The sequence below is a fragment of the Asterias rubens genome, chromosome 11, assembly GCF_902459465.1.
Source record: "Asterias rubens chromosome 11, eAstRub1.3, whole genome shotgun sequence".
NCBI lineage: Eukaryota > Metazoa > Echinodermata > Asteroidea > Forcipulatida > Asteriidae > Asterias > Asterias rubens.
In genome coordinates this window covers 615,319-640,907 of record NC_047072.1, presented here as the reverse complement: position 1 = coordinate 640,907, position 25,589 = coordinate 615,319, and the positions used below count along the sequence as shown (strand labels likewise).

Here is a 25,589-nt window from a genome sequence, read left to right as displayed (position 1 = left end):
AAATTATTGATATGTTTGTATTTCTACTTACAGTGTGGGCTTCCAGTTCACACATCTTCTCTGGACCACTGCTGGTGAACAGGTAAACTCGGATGGTAGCATCGGAGCTACCAGCGACTAAAAACGTACCTCCTACACAGAAAAAAAAACGTGAAAACAAATGGTAAAGAAGGGTACGAATATTTTATAACATCCAGTGGCGTAACTCAAGTGGTAAGAAATCTGCTTTAGCAAAGCAAAGGTCATGGGTTTGAAACCCACCCGAGTGATTTGCCCGTGAGTTTTTCAAGGAACTCGCAAAAGCACCGCGTATAAAACTTCTAATACAGATCATTGTGTAGTGGTAACAATAAACCATATATTCGTTATTCCCGTTAAAAAACTAACATCTATGAAACAAATTATTTACAAATGCCTATGTTGTTGTTAAATGTGCCAAATAAATTGACCACTTCAAATGCAAGTACACTTAAGTGTGCGTACCGCAAAAATCAAATTGATATGTAATATTGTATGCAGGGATGGATTTCACAAAGAATTAAGACTAGTCTTATCTTGAGTTAGGACAAGTTACTCGTTTTAACTTAGGACTAGCCATAAAAGGCAGTGGACACTATTGGTAGTTACTCAAAATAATTATCAGCATAAAACCCCACTTGGTAACGAGTATTGGGGAGAGGTTGATAGTATAAAACATTGTGAGAAACGGCTCCCTCTGAAGTGACGTAGTTTTCCAGAAAGAAGTAATTTTCCAAGAATTTGATTTCTTGAAATCAAGCATCTGAAAGCACACAACTTCATGTGACCATGGTGCGACAAGAGTGTTTTTTTCTTTCATTAATATCTCGCAACTTCGACAACTGATTGAGCTCAAATTTTCACAGGTTTTTTTTTTTATGCGTATGTTGAGATACACCAACTGTGAAGACTAGTCTTTGACAATTACCAATAGTGTCCACTGTCTTTAAGTTTTTAATATCTCCTGAAGGGTCCTAGGACTAATCCTAACTTAGGACTATCTTTGTGAGATAGACCCTGGGGCTCAGATGAAAGACTTCTAACAGTTAGGACATACCCTGGATATAGAAGTGTAATATTCAATAAAGAAACAAGAAAATGAAAGTATACGAACCTGGACTGAATGAAAGACATAACATCTGGCTACCAGCTCTTGATCTTTCCGTGAATCTGATTGGTCGGGTACTACAGGCCAAAGGTCAATGGTCAAAAATAAGAAACTGTTAGGATTTATCAGTCTTAGAGGGTTTGGGTATTTTTGGTACGACACAAAACACAAACATACACTAAACTTACACAGCTTGAAGATAATAAGGGAAGGAAGCTTTGCTTAAAATATTTCCTGCTGAGGTGCTGTAGTTTATGAGAAATCAGTAAAACAATTTCACAAAAATGATTTTAGCCTCGCTGCAGTAGCATGTACACCGGATTAACGCAACTCTTATGAAAACATTGCTCTTTTTGGGGTTGAACAAAGAATTGACAAGAGTGGGATTCGAACCAACGACCTCCGGATTAACGTGCCAGCGCTCTACCAACTGAGCTACACTAGCCCTATATTGGCGGTGTCCCTGTTTTGTCAATATCTTTGTTCGGGGGTGCCAGTCGAAGCCATACAACCGTTAACTGCCGTGTAGCCAGGGATCACACCCAAGTTACGATACAACCTGGGAAGCGGCAGCAAGGGGATCACCTTAAGGGGATGCGTCTTTTTGTTTCAGATATCAAACATTGCTCAGCGATTTTCACTTTATTCGATGAAGGTCAAAGAAAGTATTGGTGACAGATTGACAAATTTAGAACTGCTTTAATCATATATATACAAGGTTTAATGCAGAACTTACTTGAATAAAAGATTATTTGCGTTCCAGGTCCATATACACAGTGTACCATCAGAACCAGTCGTTGCCATGTAGCGATTGTTACCACGGTTATATGGAGAAAACTGAAGAAAAAAAATGGAAACGTCGCCAATTAAAGGGAAGGTACACGTTTGGTAATTGTCAAAGATCAGTCTTCTCACTTGGTGTATCCAAACATAAGCATAAAACAACAAGCCTGTGAATATTTGAGCTCAATTGGTCATCGAAGTTGCGAGAAAATGATGAGAGAAAAAACACCCTTGTCGGACGAATTTGTGTGCTTTCAGATAGGAATAAAAGACTTCTAGCTTGAAGTCTTTTAATATTTTAGTGAGAAATTAACTCTTTCTCAAAAACTATGTTACTTCAGAGGGAGTCGTTTCCCACAATGTTTTATACTATCAACAGCTCTCCAATGCTCGTTACCCAGTAAGTTTTTAAGTTAATATTTGTTTTGAGTAATTACCAAACGCGTACCTTCCCTTTAAGGCACAATTAACAAAGTAGTTAAAAAATGGTGGTCTCGATTCGACTAAGTAATCAATAGTCGCAACTACAACACAAGTTGCACTGGTTGCCACGGCTTAACTTATTATTATTATTATTAAAAACTAAACTAACCTCTAATGATGTAATCATTGCAGTGTGACCATTCAACACCACGACCGGTGCCAGCGTCTGCGTATTCCAGACCCGAACCACCTTGTCAATACTCGCTGCAGCAATCAGAGTGTTCTCATAGTTGAGGTGCATATCAACGATCTCGGAGGCGTGGCCGCGGAGGGTGCCGAGAAGGCGGCCATCGAGGGTACTCCAGATCTTGACGAGGTGGTCATCCGCACCCTGTTAGAGTAAAAAAAAAAAATATTAAAACCTCATTTTTGGGAATGGTGTTCCCTCTGTTCAATTGTACTGCTATAGTCGACTTGTAAATAAAACAAGACCAGACCCGTATAATTATTTCCAGTCTTATCTATATTCATTAAAGACTACACTACATGCCGCTCTCTTTTGCTCATATCCATTAACCAGAGTACAATCATCATCATTTAAATCGAAACGTTTTGCATTTATACCATAGGTCATTTTGGTTAGTAAGCAGTTTGCAAAAGATAATTCCATTTTCTCATTCATAAAAAAATTCATATCTTGAGTAGTTTTCTTGGACCCCATACTTACAGTGAATATCCGAATCCCTCTGCGGTCGAACGCAGCACAGTAGACTGAGGAGAGGTGACCAAGTGTGCGTAGGTGAGTGGCTATCTTACCGTATTGCGAGGTAGGTAACAGGTGGTTGTGGCGTGCCACGCCCGTTCTGACACGCCCTTGGAGAACATGATCTGTTGGGAAAAAGTATTTTGTATGAAACTCAACCTGCATATCACGGACTCCTTTCGTTTGCTCCTTCCCCTCCTGGAAGAGGCCAAGAGACCGACCTCGCAGCACCTGGGTGGGCCAACTGGAAGCGGACTCCGAGTCCTTGGCCGAGCAGCTGTGGCAATCAGCAGCAGAGCGCATTGGTTGTGGGGCCACTGATTTTCCGCGATCGCGGAAAACGGACGGAATTCGCGGAATCCGCCCTTTGAAACGGAAAACGGGATTTCAGAAAATTCAATTTTTTTTTTTCTTGACGCCAAAACTATTGAAATTGCATTCTTTATTAAGATTCTTTTTGTTAAACTAAAAAAGCATCAGAAATCAGACCATTAAAAAGTACGGGATCGTAACCGTGGATCATTCTATTCTACTTCACACCATCATCCATGTTTACACACACCATGTACACACATTGTTAACATGGTTCAGCGAAAGGCATTATTCGCGGCACGTTTTTAACATTTTTTGTTCACCCAAATTGCATTTTTTCCCTCTCTTTTACCAACAATAATACACAAACTAGCTTACCTATGATCTATAAGTACACATACAATGTTTTTTCATCTCGGAAAGGTCTAAAATAAAACCGTAAACTGTCAACATTCTGTCGCCAAAGCGAAAACAAAATGGCTGACATTTTGTTTGTGGATGGAGAACGGTCACGTCCATAGACTTGTTCCCAAGTCTTTGATCATGCTGAAACAGCGCCCTCTTGTGGATACACTCCTGTCATTAGCCTACGATGTGGCTGATGCAGAGAATCAACTGCAGTTTTAGACTTGGAATCAAGTCTATCACATCATGTGCATTGATACTGCAGTCACAGTGCAACCTTTTTACCCTGACTGCATGTTTTTGTTTCATCGAACAGCAGTATACAAAATAATCCACAATTAAAAAAAAAAAAAATTTAAGTATTTTTTTGAAATTTGTCAGTTCAAATGAACATTTTACGAAGTCAGCAGTGTAACTTATCTCAAATTGATTTGTATAAGTGTGTCCCTGGGTATTAAATAACCTTTTATCTAATTAAAAAAAAATGAAACAGAATTTTTTGTGCCTGAAACAGAATTCATGTTTTTGCCAAACGGAATTTGCACTTTTCTGAAACGGAAAATCAGTGGCCCTATGGTTGGGCGGCTCTATATACGTCCCCCATGATGAATCAAGAGCCGATGATGATGACCATTTTGTTTGCACACTACATGCGTCCTAACGGAGACATCCATTTCTCCCCCGTATTTTCATAGGTTTTCACAGGAAATCCCACCACGCCCCACTGACAATCTGCTTACTCTTCTAAACATTTTTATACGCCATCTATGTACTCGCACCTTCTCGGTGTATAATATTTGTGTTACCAAAGGCGACATCAAAAAGGCAAATTCCTGGCAAATTTCTTCAGCAAACTCTGAGATGGCCAGCTACTGTCACATAGCGAGCACACAATATTTTGCATTTGTTACAGAGGCCTCCAGGCCTACGTCAGCAATAACACACTGTTAACACATGCTGTACAGGGTGACATCCTTGACAGTGGCCTCGCGTTAAATGTAGCCGTGTTCTGCTGGCCATCAGGCCCATAGCTTAGAGGGGAGAGTTTTTGTCTCCAAGGATAATAGTAATTGACTTACACTTGTTTGGGTATTTTGCTCGTTTCACTGGTGGCATGAGGGGACGGTGATGTATGGTGGCTGAAAACACCGATGGGGAAAAGTCAACTGCTTTGCCGACATCTGAAAAAAAACAAATTCACAAAACAACCTGAAAACCATTTTCTGAATAATGCAAATTGTGTTAAATTAGTTCTAACAGGGTGTAATTTTCGTAATTACTCTAAAAGTAATTGTCCATAATAATTAATTGGCAAAATTAAGAGCACTGGCGAGCTGTTACAAAACATTGTTAGAAACAACTCACTTTGAAGTAATTTAGTTTTAAAAAAGGATGTAATTTTCACATAAAATTTTGCATCTGAGAACTGGAGAATGGCTTCAGCCATATCGAAAGCACACAACTCAGATGCAACAATTTGTCACTTTTTCTCTCATTACTTTCTCGCAACTCCGATGATCGATTGAGCACAAATAGTTCACAGGTTTGTTATTTCATGCATGTGTTGGGAAACACCAAGTGAGGATACTGGTCGTTTAAAGGAACACGTTGCTTTGGATCGGTCGAGTTGGTCTTTGAAAAGCGTTTGTAACCGTTTTTTATAAAATGCATATGGTTAGAAAGATATTGTAAAAGTAGAATACAATGATCTACACAAATTTGCCTCGAAATTGCGTGGTTTTCGTTTTACTTTGCGAACTAACACGGTCGGCCATTTATGGGAGTCATAAATGGCGACCGTGTTTGTCAACGAGGTAAAATGAAAACCACGCATATTCGAGGCATATTTGTGTGGATCATTGTATTCTACTTTTAAAACCTCTTTCTAACCAATGCATTTCATAACAAATGGTTTCAAACGCTTTTTATAGACCAACTCGTCCGATCCAAGGCAACATGTTCCTTTAAATTAATCAAAGTATACCCTGCCTTTGAAATAGGAGACCTCTTAGCTCTGAAAAGAACTGTCAGGACTGCTTTTGACTTACTTCCTGGGCAGAAAGTAGAAGATCGGCAGGGACTACTACTTTGGCTTTCAAGTGGATCGAGTGAACTTCTTGTTATTAACTATCAGATCTTGGAGCCGTTATTAGCCACTACGGGCAATTTGTTACAAGCCTTTTTCCAGCCGGATGGTCTCTAAAGGGTTAAAACGCACTTACCTTGTGCGGATCTTAAGTGCGACTGCGACCCGGCCCCGAGCAAGGACTGAACTCCGGCCACGCTAGGTTTGATCTCTTTGTCCAGGAGAGGTCCAATCCGCTCACAAATACGCAGTAGGTGATCATTTCGGATGTGTTGGTTTGCTTGGTCCTATTGGTTGGGAAATGAATGAGATGCCATATGAATAATGGTGGCTTCTTATAGCGCGAGTATCCGTCATTAACCGTTTTGGAAATTAAAGGTCTTTATGTTTTCTTCATGTAGTACAAGTATCAGGTGTAACAATAACATACATCGGCTCTTACTACAAACAAAAATTGTTAAAGCCATTGTACACTTTCGGAAAATCAAACAAATTAAAAGTTCACAGATTTACAAATAACTTACAGGGTTTACAGAAGGTAATGGTGAAAGACTTCTCTTGAAATATTATTCCATGAAATGCTTTACTTTTTGAGAAAGCATTAAAACAATATCAATTCTCGATATCGAGAATTACGGATTTGTTTTAAACACATGTCATGGCACAGCGAAACGTGCGGAAACAAGGGTGTGTTTTCCATTTATTTTCTCCCAACTCCGATGACTGATTGAGCCTAAATTTTCACAGGTTTGTTATTTTATACATAAGTTGTGATACACCAAGTGTGGGCCTTGGACAAGTTTACCGAAAGTGTCCAATTGCTTTAAGGAGGGGTCCAGTCCTATCTCACAGATACGCCAGGTGATCATTTTGGTTGTTCGCTTGATCCAATATGATTTGGAAATTAAGTTAAGGGATATCCCACATAACAAAATAATTAATTGCAATTTGCATAAAACAGCAGCTGACAAATCCTCAATTGAAAATAAATTAAAAATATTAAAAATAATAATTAAAATAAATGCACAACTTATAGCCTAATTAGCGCAGAATATTTTCGCCTCATAGAATTACCTTGCTCTTCACTGGCTTACGGTTTTACCGTATTAATATTATTATTAAGGCTGCATGGTGAGTGTCTCCGCAAACATATTATTAATCACAATAAAAATTTGAGATATCTATAACAAGTTTACATTTAATAAAACATGTGTGCGAGAATACTCCAGGGGAGGTTTCTGCAGTTGCACAGTATAGGAAGATGATGATGTTGTTTTTTTCCAATTATTAATACTCAAAGTCAATACTACTAGTGTAAAGTCTTACTAGACATACGGATTAAACCAATACTATAGACGAATTCAATCTTATGTGCATCAACATGTGTCTTTACTCTGTTCCTCGGTTTTCCACCTTTCTCCGTGTACTCTTACACGAGGCCAACTCATTTGCATAAATGTATAACATTACATGTATTACAGTGTGATTACGTGAACCATGGAGGTAGAATTAGAAATTCTACCTCCATGCGTGAACATAACTAGTACTAGTAGTATTAGTAATTAATAAGAATGATTGAACAATCTGAACATGTTGAAATTGAATGATGGAGGAATACTAGTTTATTTTTCCATGATGAAAGAACATATTAATTGAATCATGGAGCTATAAAACTATAGCAATGATAAGATTGAATTGAACACTACCTTGTAAAATAAACAACGTTAAAAGTGCATCAAAACAATAACAATGTGCACATGTACAGCCAGCCATAACAGAACACACATGGGAGTACATGATGAACGTGTGCATGTACATGTCATTACATGTGTACAAAATGCATTGTACACAAAAAACTAGCAGAGCTTGTCATCTACTACTACATATTCATGAAGTTTGAGGTCAAAACAAACCAATCATTTGTATCTCTATAAATAGACTTGACCCCAACACCCGTATGTGTGCTATCACAAGCGTGCTGTTTTTTCATTGGTCAGTGCGCCAGGCTGGGTGCATGACGTCACCGGATGACAATCCATTTACCATTATGCAAATTAGTAGGACTGTAAGCAAGCCAAGGCAGCTGAGCATTGAAAATGTGAACATATTTTATGTTTTTTGCTAATTTATGGTTAAAATAAATGTAATTTTTTTGGAAAAATTAGATGATGTAAATTGTACAAGCAAGGGCACCATTTAGAATTGAGAAGTTTGATGTTTTTATTTTTTTTACTTTTTTTGCTTTTTTGTTTATCTGGCGAAAGTTTTAAAAGTTTCAAAGTGTTACTCACCAAGTTTTCATAGCTCTTTCGATGTTCATTTCCGAGCCAATCCAATCTACTTGGAAATAGCTGAAAATAAGAAATTTTCATTTCAAACAAAGAAATTTTTGTTAGAAACAATTAAAACACATTGTAATCTAACGATTTTCATATTCAAAATTAAAATTTGAAGTTAGTTTGGGGAAAATTCGATGAAAAACGGCAACAAAGTCGTGCGAAAAGCGCACATTTTCAAAGATGTCAACAAGCAAAGCACTGCACTTACCTCATTTTGTTCAATCTCTCGCTTCAGAACCTGCACAAAAAACACGCAAAATTATTAGTGACTTGAATCAATTTAGACCACAAAAACAAAACAACATGAACTATAATTACCTCTGCTGTTGCCCTGCATGGACCACCGGCAAGAAATTTGATGATCAAAAAGTATAATTCTGCAAAGAAAGTGAACGAAATTTTTGATAAATATTTTAGAGTGCGACGAACGAGGAAAACAAAACAGCAGTGCTGTGAAACGCGGTAAAAAACTGCCGAAACAGTGGAGAGAAACTTGCCTGATTCCTGTGGAGATGGCTTGCTTGAGCCACCCCCTCCTTTAGACATGACTGCAAATGTTTGGCTAGTTCGGAAAAAGCGTATTTCCTCTCAATTTGGCTCGCAAGAATGTCCTAATTTCCACGTTAATTTCAAGTAAAAATGCGACATGAACATTCTGTCCGATCCGCTACGTTGGTCATGGACTATGTGTGATGCGGTTCGTCCGCGTGAAATAGTGCAGCTTGGTAAAGAACAAATAAATTGTAAAAATGGGGGAAAACAATAATGTGCTACCACCTGGATTTAATTCTAAGTACAAATTATCACATTTATGTGTAAATTTCTGTCAGTGTTACATTTTTATCATAATAACATTCCGGCCTTGGACAGCATTGTCTCATGTGCGTATCCATCCGCATCATAATATTTCGCGAAAATGACGACCTTTGACACCGTCAACCATTTCTTTTAACGGTTTCATGTGCGAGTATAGTCAATCATAAAACAGTCGTAGTTAGAACGTGAGCGCTTGCATCATCGAGTATGTACATGTGTGTACGTGTACACATGTACATGGGCACTTGCATACGATTGCACGAGACCTCGATTGCATATACGACAATACACTTGTAGTGTACATGTATTCATCTGTCTTCCTTGCGGATGTACACACATACGGACGGATCCCCGATATCCACCACGGACGGACGTTTCATCATGTTTCTTGTTTTAAAAGTTGTTGTATGATCGGTGATGATCGGATGCACGGAATCGTACGGTAAGCTTACTATTTCAAGATCTAACCATCAAATACTCTATTCTTCGGTAGTAAATTATTATTAAAATTGAACAACGGCCAAGAACCCTGGCCGCAACCCTCCACCCACCGAGCATCACCGTCTCGTGACCGTGCAACGGTCGATTTGTCTGCCGTGATTTGAGCGCGTTTGCCCCGCCACCTCCTGTACACATCACGGTCAGTCATGAGAGGGTTTCGTATTGGGTTTACAGATTAAGTGTTTGAATTTCTGAATGACTTTTATTATCTGCTTATTGGTAAGAGTGTTGACTGTAACTTGTTATAATACTCTCATTCATTAAACATTGTGATGGAACAATATTGAAAATAAAGTAATTTTTGGGCAAAAACACTTTTTTTAGAAAGATGTTTTAATAAAAACATCAATTTTAGTCTTTCTTATTATTCTTATTCTTTCTTCTGAACACAAAACAAGTTAAAACAAATGTGCTATGCTATAGTTTTGAGTGGAGTTTGAAAGCACCTACTTTGTACAGTTTTGTGTAAATAAACCATGAAAAAGTTGTAAAAACAAAACTTCCTAAAAAACATTTTTTAATTGACTTCTCTTTTATTAAACTTAGTCATCAATCATTAAGATTATTGCCAGTCAATATGTGTATATGGTATAATAACCTATAATAATAATTTCACAATTGTTCATTTTGTATTTTGTGGTTTGTTTTTTTAGAGAAAGAAACCATGACAACAACGGTGGAGTCAGAATGGTTTCCTGAGGAGAAATACAAGGTACAGAAAACATGGCTGCAAAGTTTCTGTACACGGGTGCTGAAGACAGGACCTGTCCCCAAACACGTGGCGTTCATCATGGACGGCAACAGACGATTCGCTAAGAAAAAATCTGTTGAGAAAGCAGAGGGACATCTCATGGGATTTCATAAGTTGTCAGAGGTCAGTAAAAACTGTAAATGTCAGCTTCACTGTTGTTGAAGCCTCCATTTCACAGTGTGAGAGACTTTTGGTACTGACTCTAGGTGGCAGCAGACTTACCAGGTAAAGCCAATGTTCTTGGAAATGTGAGCAAGCTTATAATGACATAAACAATGGAAATTATCTGAAAGTTTGCTGCCATCAAGTGTTAAAAAGTCTTCCATTGGCTAAGGGCATCAGCGATACTGTTCATGATTTGTGCTGTGATATCAATTCATGCTTAGCATTTTAATTAATCCATGACTTAGAAAATAGACTCCACTAGCAATGTAGCATTCGGACAATATCATAGCAGGCCTGGCACTTCCCAGAGACAATTGGCCTTGGTGCCCTTAGAAATGATCCCTTATAAATATAGTAAAATTGTCCTCATAGGGTTGCCCTTTAAAAGCTGCCTTGCCCTTACGTCCCGTATATCTGGCCTGCCACAGATCATGTCCACAGAACTTTTACATGAACTCACGCAACCTTCTCTTCGAGCATCGGACAAGTCCTAAAAGCAGGAGACTGAGCCTTTGCTCCAATGTGGACCCGGCCCTGTGAAATTAACTTCCTGACAGCTGCAGAAAAGCAAACGCACTTGAATCACTCAATAAATTCCTGTAGACTCACTGGTTTCGTTGACAGTGATTTTTTATTTTGGGCCATCTTCAATTTTGATGTTTGATCTATTGTGGCACATCCTAGCGCTTTGCATCCTCTTGAAAAGGCCCTCAATAAATGCTAGACTATTTTTTATCGCCATTATTATTAATTTTCATGCAGTAATGTTTAGTTGTCTTGTCCATTTTCCTTCCTATAGACACTGCAGTGGTGTTTGGATTTTGACATCAAGGAAGTTACTGTGTATGCCTTCAGTACAGAAAACTTCAAACGCTCTAAGGAAGAGGTAGATGGCCTGATGGAGCTGGCCAGGCAGAAATTTGTGAAGTTACTCCAAGAAAAGTAGGGAAAGTTGATAGCTTTACTACTCAAAATATATCATGTATATCAGCATAAAACCGACTTGGTAATGGGCATTGGAGAGCTGTTGATAGTATAAAACATTGTGAGAAACGGCTCCCTCTGAAGTTAATGTAGTTTTTGAGAAAGAGGTAATTTCTCACTAAGATATTTGAATCTGAGAAAGACTTCAGGCCTGTCGGGAAGCACACATTTGTTCAACCAGGGTATTTTAAGACCAATTGAAACCAAATTATGCACAGATTTGTTATTTTATGCATATGTTAGGATACACCAAGTGAGAATACTGGTCTTTGACTATTACCAAAAGTGCATGTCCAGTGCCTTTACAAACTAAAAGTCACATTTTGTATAATATGGATAACCTGTCTTTTCTCATCCCTGATCTGAGTAACTGTTATCCAGCCATTGCTGAAAATAAAAGCACTGTTTGAGTCATTTCCTTTTTTTTTTTTTTTTTACTCTAGGGAACAAATAATGAAGCATGGCGTCTGTGTACGAGTACTCGGTGAGCTACATCTACTACCTCGAGACGTACAAGAAGTCGTAGCTGAAGCGATGTACATGTCAAGAAATAATACAAAGTGAGTAACATGCATCAGGTTGGCGAAGTGGTGTCTTGCCTCACCTTCCACCTCTGAGACCCTGGTTCGAATCCCACTGTGGGCACTATGTGGTTTGGGTTTTCAGTCTCTACCTGACCAAAGACACACTGGAGCAAATGGTGAATGCAGTCAGGTTATGAGATCAATATAAGGTTAGCATAGTGGTATCTTGAATTGCCTTCCACCTCCGGGACCCCGGTTCGAATCCCACCTGGGGCACTATTTGGATTGGGTTTTCAGTCTCTACCTGACCAAAGACACACTGGAGCAAATGGTGAATGCAGTCAGGTTATGAGATCAATATAAGGTTAGCATAGTGGTATCTTGAATTGCCTTCCACCTCCGGGACCCCGGTTCGAATCCCACCTGGGGCACCATGTGGATTGGGTTTTCAGTCCCTACTTGACTGCATGGGTTCTCCCTGGAATAATGCTCTTGGGTTTCCCTCCCACATCTAAAATCTAAAACTGAAATGTCTTCATTGTCTTTTCACCGTTGTCCAGATGCCGAACAGGCTTTGACAAGTATTATCAGAGTTGTAGAAGTAGGCCTATAGAAAGTTTATTGTGGAAGTCTAGCTAGTTTGAAAGACAATAATGTGTCATGGCCGAGAAGTTAAGAGCATAGAATTCAAGTTCTGGTGGTTCAAGGCAGCAGAGTGTGGGTTCGAATCCCGGTCGTGACACTTGTGTCCTTGAGCAAAATGCTTCACTATAATTGATTCTCCTCACCCAGGGGTATAAATGGGTACCTGCGAGGGTAGAGGCTGATATTATGCTGAAAAAGCCTTTGGAGTGACCCAGCAGCTCAGGGCTGTATACTCCACAGGGAGCTGAGACAGATCACAGGAATGTTATTGGCCCAATGACGAGGGCACTGGGCATAGTGCGTATATCACTCAAAACCACAGTGTATAGACCTTTTATCACGGTGTGGCCATCTTGATTTTACTCCATTCCAACTCATTGTAACCAAACTGAGGCTGGACGAAATAATAGTCTGGTGCCATGTGCAACGAATGTTAGCACTCATTACTGTTATAGGAAACGGGGAACCAAGATGGTGACATCGTGATAAAAGTCTATGGTAGTGATAGGGTCAGACAGTTAGAGGATTAACTGTGTACTGTGTAGTCTTGGTTCAAGACTCTCCTGGATTTGTCACAAAAGGGCGCGCTATCACCCCCAACGCGCTATCAACCACGAACCGCTATCACCAGAGAACCGCTATCACAGGAGAGTCTTGGCACATTCGTTAAATCTCCCCCCAAATGAAGGGGCGGGCTCTGCGGGAAACGTACGCACGCGCATTTTGTTTCCCCTATAACTATTATCTTATTTGCTATTACATGTATTGTTATTGTTCTTTGAGAAATGGCCGAATAAATAATAATAGTAATAATAATAATATTGCAGACATGCATAGTTTCATTTTATCCATCAAAACCAGTGTGGATAATTTTAAATGATCAGATAGTACGTAGGAGGGTTAATGATTGTGTCTTCACCTGTTTGATTCTTTTCACAGTGCTATATTAAATGTATGTTTAGCGTACACGTCTAGAAACGAGATCACCAATGCAATGAAGGAGATGGCTCAAGGAGTCGAAGATGGATGTCTTAGACCAAGGTGGGGAAAACTAGTCCATGTAACCGCTTCAGGGAGCGATTTCAATTGTTATAAACAAGTGATTTTTTTTTCGTAAAGGCAGTGGACACTATTGGTAATTACTCAAAACAATTAATAGCATAAAACCTTTCTTCGTAACGAGTAATGGGGAGAGGTTGATAGCATAAAACATTGTGAGAAACGGCTCCCTCTGAAGTGAGGTAGCTTTCGAGAAAGAAGTAATTTTCCACCAATTTGATTTTCGAGACCTCAGATTTATAACTTGAGGTCTCGGATCAAGCATCTGAAAGCACACAACTACCTGTGACAAGGGTGTTATTTCTTTCATAGTTATCTCGCAAATTTGACGACCAATTGAGCTCAAATTTTCATTTGTTTGTTTGTTATTTTATGTATATGTTGAGATACATTGTACACCAAGTGACAAGACTGGTTTTTGACAATTACCAATAGTGTCCATTGTCTCTAAGTCAAGTCTGAATTCATCTTCGCTCAAGTCAAGACACAAGTCACTTTTGCTCAAGACACAAGTCAAGTTTTTACAAATCAAGTCAAGACACAAGTCACTTTCTGAAATAAGCCAACTTCCAAGATGTTGTGAGACAGCTAAATACAAAAACAAACAAAAACTGTTAAAAGACTAGTTAGTAAATTAAATCAATGAATCATGCATACTCGTTTTATTAGCAAAGAGATTTGCAAAGCTTTCTGAAATTGGGTCCTGATGGCGTTGTTTACGTTCACTGTTTTTTTTTTTTTTTTTTTTTTCTTCATTATTTGTAGTGACATTTCCGAGGGACTTCTTGAGAAGTGTCTGTACACAAGTCAGTCTCCAGACCCTGACCTGTTAGTAAGGACGTCAGGCGAAGTCAGACTCAGTGATTTCTTACTATGGCAGGTAAGTTTAAGATGGGGGGGGGGCATAGGGCCCTATACTGAAACCATGAATGTGACTTGAGATTAGGCTCCATCCACCAGTTTAGCCCTTTTCGCACTACTTTTTTCACCGGGGAGTAATGGTCGGCCATTTCACTCTTGGATCACTTTACCCCTGATCTACCCTGGGGAATAGCCACCACTACTCTGGAGTAGGGGCAGGTAGTAAAACCTTGTATCCTTGAAACGTGCAACCAGAACCCCCTGGAATACAGAGACACAGTGTGAAAGTGCACCGGGGTAACCGTGGGGTAACAAGAACTCCCGGGGTAAATTGGCCAGACAGTTAAAATGGCAGCTCACACAGGTTACCTCAAAGCGAATACTACACACGGAGCATTATTCCATCTAGAACTATGGATAGAGGACAGTACTTGGAAAGCCATGTAGTTTCTCATTGAGCTGTTGCAGTATTTAATGTTTGTGTTCTTTCTTACCTCCCCCTTGTTCTCTGTTACATTTGTCTTGTTAAACTGACACGAGTGTACTTGTTTATGTGTGTTGTGATTTCATTTAGCTTTTGAAAAATACTTTTAATTAAAAAAATTACTTTTATTTAAAAATATATATTGGTGTGAGGGTAGACATCAAGATATTATAAGTTAACTGTCTTTTTTTCCCAGAGCAATTACTCTGTGTTGTCCTTCGTCGAGGTGCTGTGGCCAGAGTTTACAATATGGCATCTCTACTCGGCAATTCTTCACTATCAACAGAACTACGCTGCCGTTATGGTGAGAACCCCTAAATAATTATGATATTATAAAGAAAGATCTTGTTACTGCAGCCTAGCTACCAAGAGCAGCATGCCATATCGATACCTCTCCATCACTAACCCCTCGTTCTTTCACTGTTTTTCTTGTGACTCTGATGACCAATTGAGTTAAAACTTTCACAGGTTTGTTATTTCATGTATGTATAAAATGGGTCCCATGAAGTATCAAGCAGGTGCTAGTCTTTTACCAAGGGAACATTCCCTCCTTCTCCTCGGGCTGAAACAGGGTTACCCTCTTCACAGGATAGAGGCATAGGCACCATCCACTAGGAGCCTGGCTGGTAGAGCAGAATCGAGAGTTATACATGTATATAAGAACTAGAGGGCGCACTGGTGATGCTCTATGAGCAGAATGCACTACCTTCCAAACATTTTACGAAGCAATTATAGTTGTGCCTTGCCCAAGGGCACAAGTGTCATGACCGGGATTCAAACCCACACTCTGCTGCTGACAACACCAGAGCTTGGGTCTGTTGAACTAGACTGCTTAGCCACGACACTCCAGTATGTGCAAGCATAGCTTGGGCTCAAGTTCTTAGCTCTGCTTACTGTAAGCAAAAAAGTAACGCTTACAGAAGCAGGGAATTCCGTGCTTACATCAAGCAAATTTCACAGATTAGCGGGGAATTTTCAGAAGGCAATATAACAAGAAATTATTGCACCCCCACCATGGTCTAAAAAGTCTTTCATTAGTCTTTCAATTTGATTTCGCCACCAGGCCGTCAGAGAGGCAAACAGGCAAGAGCAAGAAGAGAGGCAGGCACGGTCCGACTTGAAATGTGCCCTCCAAGAAGCGGACAACAGTCTTCACCACGACCGACAAAGTCCCACAAACGTCCAGAAGTGTGTACGACACTACACACAAGAAAGGGAGGCTCGAGTAACTAATTTCTTAAAACGCCTACAGCAGAGGAGAGACCAGTATATATGTAGTCTATTACCTAAGGAAAGTGAAAAAGCCACACCCAATGCCAAGTTAACAACGCCCTCCTGAAAACAGAAATTGAAAAATATTGATTTTGCAGGTTTTGGATTTGCAGGCGTGGTAATCTTTCTACTTAAAGACACTGGAAACTATTGGTAATTGTCAAAGACCAGTCTTCTCACTGAGTGTATCTCAACATATGCATAAAATAACAAGCCTGTAAAAATTTGAGCTCAATTGGTCGTCGAAGTTACGAGATAATAATGAAAGAAAAAAAACATTTCGAGACCTCACAATCTAATTCTGAGGTCTCAAAATCAAATTTGTGGAAAAATTACTTCTTTCTCGAAAACTATGTCACTTCAGAGGGAGCCGTTTCGCACAACGTTTTATACTATCATCAACCTCTCCCCATTACTCATTACAGAGTATGGTTTTATGCTAACAATTATTTGAGTAATCACCAATAGTGTCCACTGCCTTTAAGTCAGTTATTTTTGCCCTTGAAAAAAATCTTGAAACCTTTATCAATGAGGTCTGAAAAGTCTGTTATTAGAGCCTACAACGTGTGGACATGTACATAAAAATCAGCATAAAAATAACCAGTTTTTATATAGCGCTTTTCAAACATGAGGGTTTCTCAAAGCGCTTCCGACATTATTACCCCTGGGCGCTGGGCCTTAAATCATTCCTTAAACCTTCTCAACTCCCTGGGGAGTATACAGCCTGTGCGCAATATATGCGCTACTCGGCTAAACCAATCACAAGAACTACCTCTGCCCTCACAGGTACCAATTTACCCCTGGGTGAAGATCAGGGACACAAAGGTCACGACCAGGATTCGAACCCACACTCTTTTGAACAGAAGCATCAGAGCTTGAGCTCTTATCCACTCGGCCACACACCCCACAGCATAGACTGTTTACCTGTGTACCATGAAAATGGACCTGGCAATGCCTCGAATTAAATTCAAAACACAATTCCTGAGAGATTGGCCAGTGAAACTTATGTGATTGAACTTAATGCAAGAATTCAAAGTATCCAAAAGTTTCAATAATATGAAAATCTTGTGAAAAAGTTTAAGAATTACTGGACAGATCATGTAGTACTATATTGCCATCGAAAATAATTGTATGAAAGACAGGCATTTAAAATATTAAGAAATCAACTATAGCTCTATAAATCATTCCAGATTTCTCTTTTAAAAACAAAACTACTGTTTTTAGCAGACTGTTTATTGATTTGTTTTGTGTGTTGTTTAGGTGACTTCAGAGTGGTTTAAACAAAATTCTGATAAAACAAATCTACTTTTTCTTTATAACAATATAATTTGTTTGCTTATTTTGTACTGCAAACTTATCAGATTTTAAATGAATAAAAAATATGTTACACTAATAAAAGTGTTATTTAAAGAATGGAATTTGATTGTCATCTTATTTTGTTTCGAAATTAACTTGCCATCTGTTTTCAAAAAGAAAGATCATCTCCGTTTACCTCATCCTTCAAGATCATAGTCAACGTAACCATTATTAAAGCCAGTGGACACTTTTGGTAATTGTCAAAGACTAGTCTTCTCACTTGGTGTATCTTAACATATGCATAAAATAACAAACCTGTGAAAATTTCAGCGCGATCGGTCGTCGGAGTTGCGAGATAACTATGAAAGAAAAAACACCCTGGTCACACGAAGTTGTGTGCTTTTAGATGCTTGATTTCGAGACCTCAAGTTCTAAACTTGAGGTCTCGACTCAAATTCGTGGAAAATTACTTCTTTCTCCAAAACTACGTCACTTCAGATGGAGCCGTTTCTCACAATGTTTTATACTACCAACCTCTCCCCATTACTCTTTACCAAGTAAGGTTTAATGCTAATAATTATGTTGAGTAATTACCAATAGTGTCCACTGCCTTTAAATGGCGACAACACAGCACAACCCATGAGCCTAAAAGAGGTAGTCTGGAAGAAAAGTCCACAGTACACGTTTGGTAATTGTCAAAGACCAGTCTTCTCACTCGGTGTATCCCAACATAAGCAATAAAATAACAAGCCTGTGAAAATTTGAGCTCAATTGGTCATCGGAGTTGCGAGAAAATAACGACAGAAAAACACCCTTGTCACACGAAGTTGTGTGCTTTCAGATATGAAATAAAAGACTTCTGGCTAGAAGTCTTTTGTTATTTTAGTGAGAAATTACCTCTTTCTCAAAATCTATGCTACTTCAGAGGGAGCCGTTTCTCACAATGTTTTATACTATCAACAGCTCTCAAATGCACTTTACCAAGTCAGTGTTTAAGTCAATATTTGGTTTGAGTCTTTACCAAACATGTACTTTCCCTTTAATAGATGATTATAAGCTAAACAAAACATTGAGAGTTAAAACTACTAGGGTCAAAACGTAAGGCCATCAGCTATTTTTGTGCCTTTATACCATAGGTCCTTTTGGTTGGTAAGCAGTTTTGCAACAGCTATCATTTCAAAATCCAGCTTGCCAGCGCGCTCCTTTTAATAATTCATGATTCACCTATTCCATTGTTACTGTATTGATCCAATTATAGCTGTTACTCGACGGAGCGAGCAATGCAAATGATGCTACCGCGGTACTTGCAAGGAAGGGAATTGGTTGTCATTTTGCAGTAGCGAGCATCTCCATTAACCGCACACAATGCTTTCGAAAGCACTCAACAGTTGACGTTTATTTGAGACGTTGGTTTTCTTTATGGTTAAAACCAGATAAGTTGCCCGTTATACACGGTGCTCATAATTTAAGCCCTTTTCACGGGGACTCAGCTGGCCGTGTGTTTGCTTTGCCGGTAGTTATAAACGATGGAGACTGGTGAATATGTCGTCTGCAGACGCTACATGTTGTTCGTCCTTAATTTTCTAGTATGGGTAAGTACCTTTTCCTTCATCCATGCTTGTATTTGGTGTGGAAGATGGGTACGAGTTGAGCCCATCCCCAAAATATTAAAGAAGGTCTTTGCGTCCACACGGATAACCAAAAGAGGTATCTGTTTTGATGTTTACCTCCATAGCAAAACATAACGGTTGAGGGTACAATACATCCTCATAACCTCACAGTTATTTTCTAGGGATAACTTTCCGTATGGCGCCACCACTTTTTCACTCATTTTTACAAAAAGGGATATATCAATCAGGTAAATAAGTTCCTATATTATTTTATATCGAATGAAAAAGTGGTGGCGCCATACGGAAACTTTTACATTTTCTAGACTGGAGTTAGAAATAAGTATTTCCATACCTCCATGGTTTGTATACCGTCAAACGCATCAATCCTACTGCTCTTTCCTGAATGGAGCATGTTTAGATGATCTTCCCATCAAGGGAACTTGGCAAACTCCCGGGGATAATAAACACCCAGCTGGCAACAACCAATCTCGCATACAAACATGTGTGTATTATAACGTCTATGATTATGAATTGCACAAAATCAAGAAATTGTGATTCAGTATTTAGCTGGGGGATTCGAACCCACAACCTCGTGACTGCAAGTCATGCAGTCTGACCACTTGACCGTTATCGCAACTATCGCGTAGTCCTCTATAAGTGACTGGGGGAGGGGTGGGGGCTCCTGAACCATGACTGATCAACAAAGAATTTTGTTATGACAGCACAGAGAAAGTCACATGAATTTGAAACCCCCTAAAACCGGGATCAGACTTCGTTCTACAGCGAGGTCTGTCTTGGACAGTGTTATGCTTCTTACAAACACATTTTATTTTATTTGAGAAAACATATTTAGAGTTAGCTGTTGCAAACTGCTTTCCAACCAAAATGACAACGCAACACATAGTTAATGGTCTGACGTTTCAACCCTAGCAGCAGGAGTCTTTCTAAGGGAAAGGCTTTATTTTTTATTTATAAGATTATATTTTTGTTGTTGTCAATAATTAAACTACACACAGCTGATCGCATCAACCCTAACGACTGTTGGTCTGTGGGCCAAGTTCTCTAAAGATGGTTTTGAAGACCTGTCTACACTGCACATCGACCCCACAACGTACATCATCATCATTGGTGCGGTCATCTTTATCGTCTCTGGGTTTGGGTTTGTCGGCTCTCTCAGACAAAACATCTGTTTACTTTATAGTGTGAGTATTAACTTGTTTAACATGCCCGATACTTCACGGAGGCAACGAAAGCAATTGCCTCAATGCCCCCCCCCCCCCCCTGTGGTCACTGCCTTGGTGTCCTAGACTTGATGACAAGTCGTTAGGCGCTGCCTATTTGTCTACCTTTCATGCAACAGTCACAGTGCGATGTTACACATGCAACAGTCGTAGGTAGCGCGAGGCAGCTTGCGACTGACTCACACACACATACTGGGATCGAGGGTGTGTGCATCGTCCCCGTAGCTACGCCGCGCTGTAACTACACACCGCGCTTAACACGCCGCGCTGTAACTACACACCGCGCTTAACAATTACCGTCTTGACTTCAAGACTATGGTGTCCTTGAAATGCTCCATACAATTTCCTCATAGGACGGTGCATGCCATAAATACCAAAGAGAAAATGCCTTGGCGCCCTTGCCCTTTCAAAAACGAAGCATACAGGCCTAAACTTACTTTAATAATTATGAGAACTTTTAGGTAATGAAAACGAGGGACCCTCAAAAGTGACTAGCAGTATATTGTCCATAGGCCGGAAGATATACCTGTACGTATGTAGAGTGTTTTGATGTTTAATTTTATGCTGAGAGCTACACCCTTCGTATAAAGTGCAATAAAATAATCACTAAATAAAGTTTTGTTTTTACTGCCTGCTGGTGAGTCACGTGCCCGCCATTAATACAAAATATCTTTTCCGTTTTGCTCATCTCTTTCTGTTTCCGTGTTTTCTATTCCATCTTCTTGGCTATTTCATGTCGCTTGAAACGTAATGTCCCTGCTGTCCTTTACAGTATTGTGTTATTCTAGCTGTTTTAATCATAGTGCAATTCGTCGGAGGCATCCTGGTCATGTTACTACAGGAAACAGTCGTTGAGTCGTCCCTTCGTTTCTTTGAGAAAGCAATCGTCCGTTACCGTGACGACGCAGATTTGCAAGATATCATCGATTTTATTCAAGAAGAGGTATATGTGTACGACTGTACGTCCAAACTGTTTTTCCTAAAAAGTTAGGACGGCAGTGCATTCTGCTCTTGGCAGGCTCCTTGAGGGTGATACCATCTTACAGACTGATATTTGAAGACGAAAGTTTGGGCGCGAAAAGAGAGTACATTATAGGGTGCGTTCGTTTAGCTTTCCTGGGTCGACCCCGGTCTTCCCTGGTGCGTTCGCCTAGCTTTGACGTCATTCCAGGGGCTCACCCGTCAGCCCCTTAGTGCCCTGCTTGTGGAGTGGGTCACTTGGGGGCTGGCCCCAGTGTCACTACGAGAGCGGCGAGTCGGCGAGTCGTTCGGTAGAGTCGGCGAGTCGTTCGGCGAGTCGTTCGGCGAGTCGTTCGGTAGACACAGGGGGAAGCTAAACGAACGCACCCGTGAGCAACGTGGGTTTACTGGAATGGCCGAGTTGTATGATGATGATGATGACGATTCGCAGTATTTTTATGGCGCCATAATATCTATTTCAAAAATAAGGCGCGAGCTTCTCAAATAAAGTTAGCATTTAAATGTCTGAAGGAAGATACTAGTCTGACTTTCTTGTTTGGTGGATACGTGCGCTATATAAGACTTCGATATGATATTTCTGACACATACAGCCACCCTCTGCGGCCTGCATGCAAACCAAGTTACCCAAGTTGGTGTGATGTTTCCGTTAGGATGTTTTGCCGACTATAATTCAGACTCAAATTCAGTCAAAAATCTACTATTTGGAAGTATCATGGGTTCAATTTATACATGAATAAGTAGCCTACATAGGCATACAACTGGGCCCAATTTCATAGAGCTGCTAAGCACAACATTTTGCTTAGCATTAAATTTCTTCCTTGATAAAAACAGGATTACCAACCAAATTTCCATTTGCTGCATATTGCTTGTTACTGGTATTGAGCTGTTGTTTGCTTATCCTGAAAATCACAAGGAAATTTGATTGGTAATCCTGATTTTATCAAGGAAGAAATTTCATGCTAAGCAAATTGTTGTGCTTAGCAGCTCTATGATGTATACAGGAGTAAGTAGCCTATACCTATATAATTGTTAAATGTAACAAGTGTGTTGATATAGTTTCGATGCTGTGGCGCATCAAGTTATGCCGACTGGCAGATGAACGCTTACTTCGACTGTTCGTCCCCGGGCCGTGAAGCGTGTGGTGTCCCGTACTCATGCTGCATCGATTGGGCCATGAACTACCAGTGTGGATTGGACATCAGAACGCAAACGGTATTATACATTTTTTTTGCTAAATAAATAGGACGCAGCTTTTTATTTTGTTTTCATTATCTTTTAAGGAAAGGAGTGTAGAAAAAAAATTAAAATATTTACCAGTCACAGGAAAACATGTCTATGGATTTCTTTGCTTTCTTCCTTTTTTTGCAAAGTGAAGAAGTATTTGTTTATTCATTTATTTATAGTTGCTGTCTTTCTTCAATTCATGTATTTGTATTAATCAAAAAAGTTACCAGACACCATGTGGAGTTTTATAAAAAAAAATCTTTTCATGTCGTCACCGTTTATTCATTTTGGCCGAAACTTCGTTACGAGCTCCGAACGTTATGTTTTTAAACATGCGGAAGACAAAATATGAAAACATTTGGAATTTTCTACGTTAAGCATTAAAAAGATCACAGAATAATGGTATTTTAGTTGCATTGCAAAGCAAGCAATAATGATTGGCAGCATTATACACGAACAGTTTGCTGACGAGCGGACCGCGCAAAAAAAAAAAAAAATATGTGACGTCTCAAAAAGATTTTGATTGACGGAAGTAATTGCACTTGAAAGGGTATCAAACACAATGTCATTTTAAAGGTCCGGTTAGAGTACACTTGTTAGAGGCTCTCTCCTGAAGACGAGCAGAGTATACTGTTCGAAACGTCGATACCAAACCGGCTCTTTTCAGAGCTTTTTCAAGTTTGCTGTTATTTATAACTTTTTTTCTTAGAAACTTGTTAACTTTTTTCTGATTTTCACAAGGACTCTTTTGAGAACGAGTGGATCTTTGAATGGGAGACTTTCTGGGACGATAGAGGGCAGCAGACTTACCGGGCAAATCCATTGTTCTCAGAATTATGCGCATGTTCAGAACTACGTAAACAATGGAAATTTACCCGGTATGTCTGCTGCCACCTAGCGTTGGAAAGTCTCCTATTGAATTTGACCATAGAGACTGACTCTCTCATGGTGTACCTTTTGTAACACAAAACACAATGTCACCAAATTAACATTACTAATTTCTAAAAAACTACATCACCTCAGCAAGTAATGTTTTTTAGGTAATCTTTATACTATCATTATTGTGCAAGTTTAATAGAAATCTGTGGACATTGTGCTTTGTGTCCTACAAAAAGTACCCAGACCCTTTAAGATTTGTACATCACTCATGACACTTAATATTGATATCTTTTCTAGCGCTATATGATCTACTCCACCATCTTCATCCATGGCTGTATAGACTCCTTCGTCTTATGGATGCAGCAGAATATTCTCCTCCTTGGCCTGTTGGTATTTGCATCACTGTTCTTACAGGTGAGCATTTCAGTTTAAAACAAAGTAAAAGTGTGCAAGAAAAAAACATCTACTTCGCGAACAATTACTTTACGAACTAAAACGGTCGGCCATTTATGGCAGTCAAAACCGTGTTAGTCGACGAGGTAAAAGGAAAATCACGCAATTTCGAGGCGTATTTGTGTGGATCATTGTATTCTACTTTTAAAACATCTTTCCAACCATATGCATTTTATAACAGACGGTTACAAATGCTTTTCAAAGACCAACTCGACCGGTCCAAGGCAACGTGTTCCTTTAATGTCCTCGTCCTCAAAATGTTATAAGTTTTTCAACAAGCAAATTGGAATTGATTTCATATTTGGCACTATGTAAATGTTTTCTGATTAATTGATTGATTGATTGATTGATTGATTGATTGATTGATTGATTGATTGATTGATTGATTGAGAGTTGACTGAATCAAATCCGTCTATATTCTCCTCATTCCTTGCAGATGTTCTCCTTACTACTTTCTCATTGGATGATCAGAGACATCAGAACAATACAGAAATACATTGAGACAAACACTAAGCAGCAGTTTCCAGCAAGATGATGACACCATTTGATAGAAGCTTTGGTTTCATTCCTACAAAACTAAAATTTTGCGCTTAAAGGAGTAAACTCGACTATGGTGTATCTACGTGTGTGCTATGTGTGTACATGTACATTGCAGAAATACACAGTGACAAACACCAGGCAACAAGATGATGACTCCATTGGATAGATTGCTTTGCTTTCATTCCTTCAAAACTAAAATATCGCGCTTAAAGGAGTAAACTCGACTATGGTGTATCTGTGTGTGTGTGCTATGTGTGTACATGTACAATGCAGAAATACACTGAGACAAACACCAGGCAGCAGTTTCCAGCAAGATGAGCAACGGACAGTTTTGTTTTCATTCCGTCAAAACTGAAATATGGCGCTTAAAGGAGAAAACTAGACTGTTGTTCTGTGGTAGAAAATCTATGGGTGTGCTGTGCGTGTGCATTACCGTAAAGAGTAAACAGAGACAAACACCAAGCAGTCGTTTCCAGCAAGATTATGAACGGACATTTTTGCTTTCTTTCCTTTAAAACTGAAATATCGCTCTTAAAGGAGTAAACTAGACTGTTGTTCTGTATTTGATTATATACATGTGTGCTGTGCGTGTACCGCTGCTGCATATTACTCAGGAGTTGAGATGGTTTCAGGAATGTGTTTTGCTTTCATTCTTTCAAAACTGAAAAATCACGCTTAAAGAAACAAACTAGACTTTTGTTCTGTGATTGAATACATACGTGTGTGCTGTGCGTTTGCCGATGCTGCATATTACTCAGGAGCTGAGATGGTTTAAGTAAATGTGTTTTGCCTTTAAAGAATGTAACAATTATAGGTGGCCTTATATATTTTTATAAAAACACTAACAAGATAGATGACTCATTTTTTTTTTTAGAAACAGTTTTATTGTTTGGCAATGAATGTTAAATTCTGACGAACACATATTTAAAGGCAGTGGACACTATTGGTAATTACTCAAAATAATTATTAGCATAATACCTTTCTTGGTGACGAGTAATGGGGAGAGGTTGATGGTATAAAACATTGTGAGAAACGGCTCCCACTGAAGTGCCAGTTTTCGAGAAAG

At 39.3% G+C, this 25,589-nt stretch overlaps 3 protein-coding genes across 3 annotated transcripts in view; 2 read left to right on the top strand and 1 right to left on the bottom strand.

Moving 5' to 3' along the window:
* LOC117296495 (bromodomain and WD repeat-containing protein 3-like) overlaps positions 1 to 8,900 on the bottom strand; it is a 38,658-nt gene extending 29,758 nt beyond the window's left edge. The window contains exons 1-11 of the mRNA XM_033779454.1: positions 8,735 to 8,900; positions 8,556 to 8,614; positions 8,446 to 8,475; positions 8,190 to 8,249; positions 6,035 to 6,185; positions 4,892 to 4,993; positions 3,060 to 3,220; positions 2,502 to 2,723; positions 1,863 to 1,963; positions 1,133 to 1,203; positions 32 to 132 (exon numbers count right to left, since the gene is read on the bottom strand). Of these exons, the coding sequence (XP_033635345.1) occupies positions 32 to 132; positions 1,133 to 1,203; positions 1,863 to 1,963; positions 2,502 to 2,723; positions 3,060 to 3,220; positions 4,892 to 4,993; positions 6,035 to 6,185; positions 8,190 to 8,249; positions 8,446 to 8,475; positions 8,556 to 8,614; positions 8,735 to 8,783 (1,107 nt within the window). The 5' untranslated portion in view covers positions 8,784 to 8,900. The remainder of the gene's footprint in view (positions 1 to 31; positions 133 to 1,132; positions 1,204 to 1,862; positions 1,964 to 2,501; positions 2,724 to 3,059; positions 3,221 to 4,891; positions 4,994 to 6,034; positions 6,186 to 8,189; positions 8,250 to 8,445; positions 8,476 to 8,555; positions 8,615 to 8,734) is intronic.
* Positions 8,901 to 9,352: 452 nt separating this feature from the next.
* Positions 9,353 to 16,501, top strand: LOC117296639 (dehydrodolichyl diphosphate synthase complex subunit DHDDS-like). The gene is made up of 8 exons (XM_033779662.1): positions 9,353 to 9,495; positions 10,208 to 10,428; positions 11,270 to 11,412; positions 11,898 to 12,014; positions 13,563 to 13,664; positions 14,448 to 14,562; positions 15,224 to 15,331; positions 16,091 to 16,501. Exons 1-8 carry the CDS (start codon positions 9,471 to 9,473, stop codon positions 16,364 to 16,366), a joined length of 1,107 nt encoding a protein of 368 aa, XP_033635553.1. The 5' UTR covers positions 9,353 to 9,470; the 3' UTR covers positions 16,367 to 16,501.
* A 2,416-nt stretch (positions 16,502 to 18,917) lies between these two features.
* Positions 18,918 to 25,518, top strand: LOC117296914 (tetraspanin-33-like). Its single transcript, XM_033780021.1, has 6 exons — positions 18,918 to 19,187; positions 20,222 to 20,407; positions 21,219 to 21,389; positions 22,484 to 22,639; positions 23,828 to 23,944; positions 24,420 to 25,518. The coding sequence occupies exons 1-6, from the start codon at positions 19,122 to 19,124 to the stop codon at positions 24,516 to 24,518; spliced, it is 795 nt and encodes a 264-aa protein (XP_033635912.1). The 5' UTR covers positions 18,918 to 19,121; the 3' UTR covers positions 24,519 to 25,518.
* Positions 25,519 to 25,589: the final 71 nt, after the last annotated feature.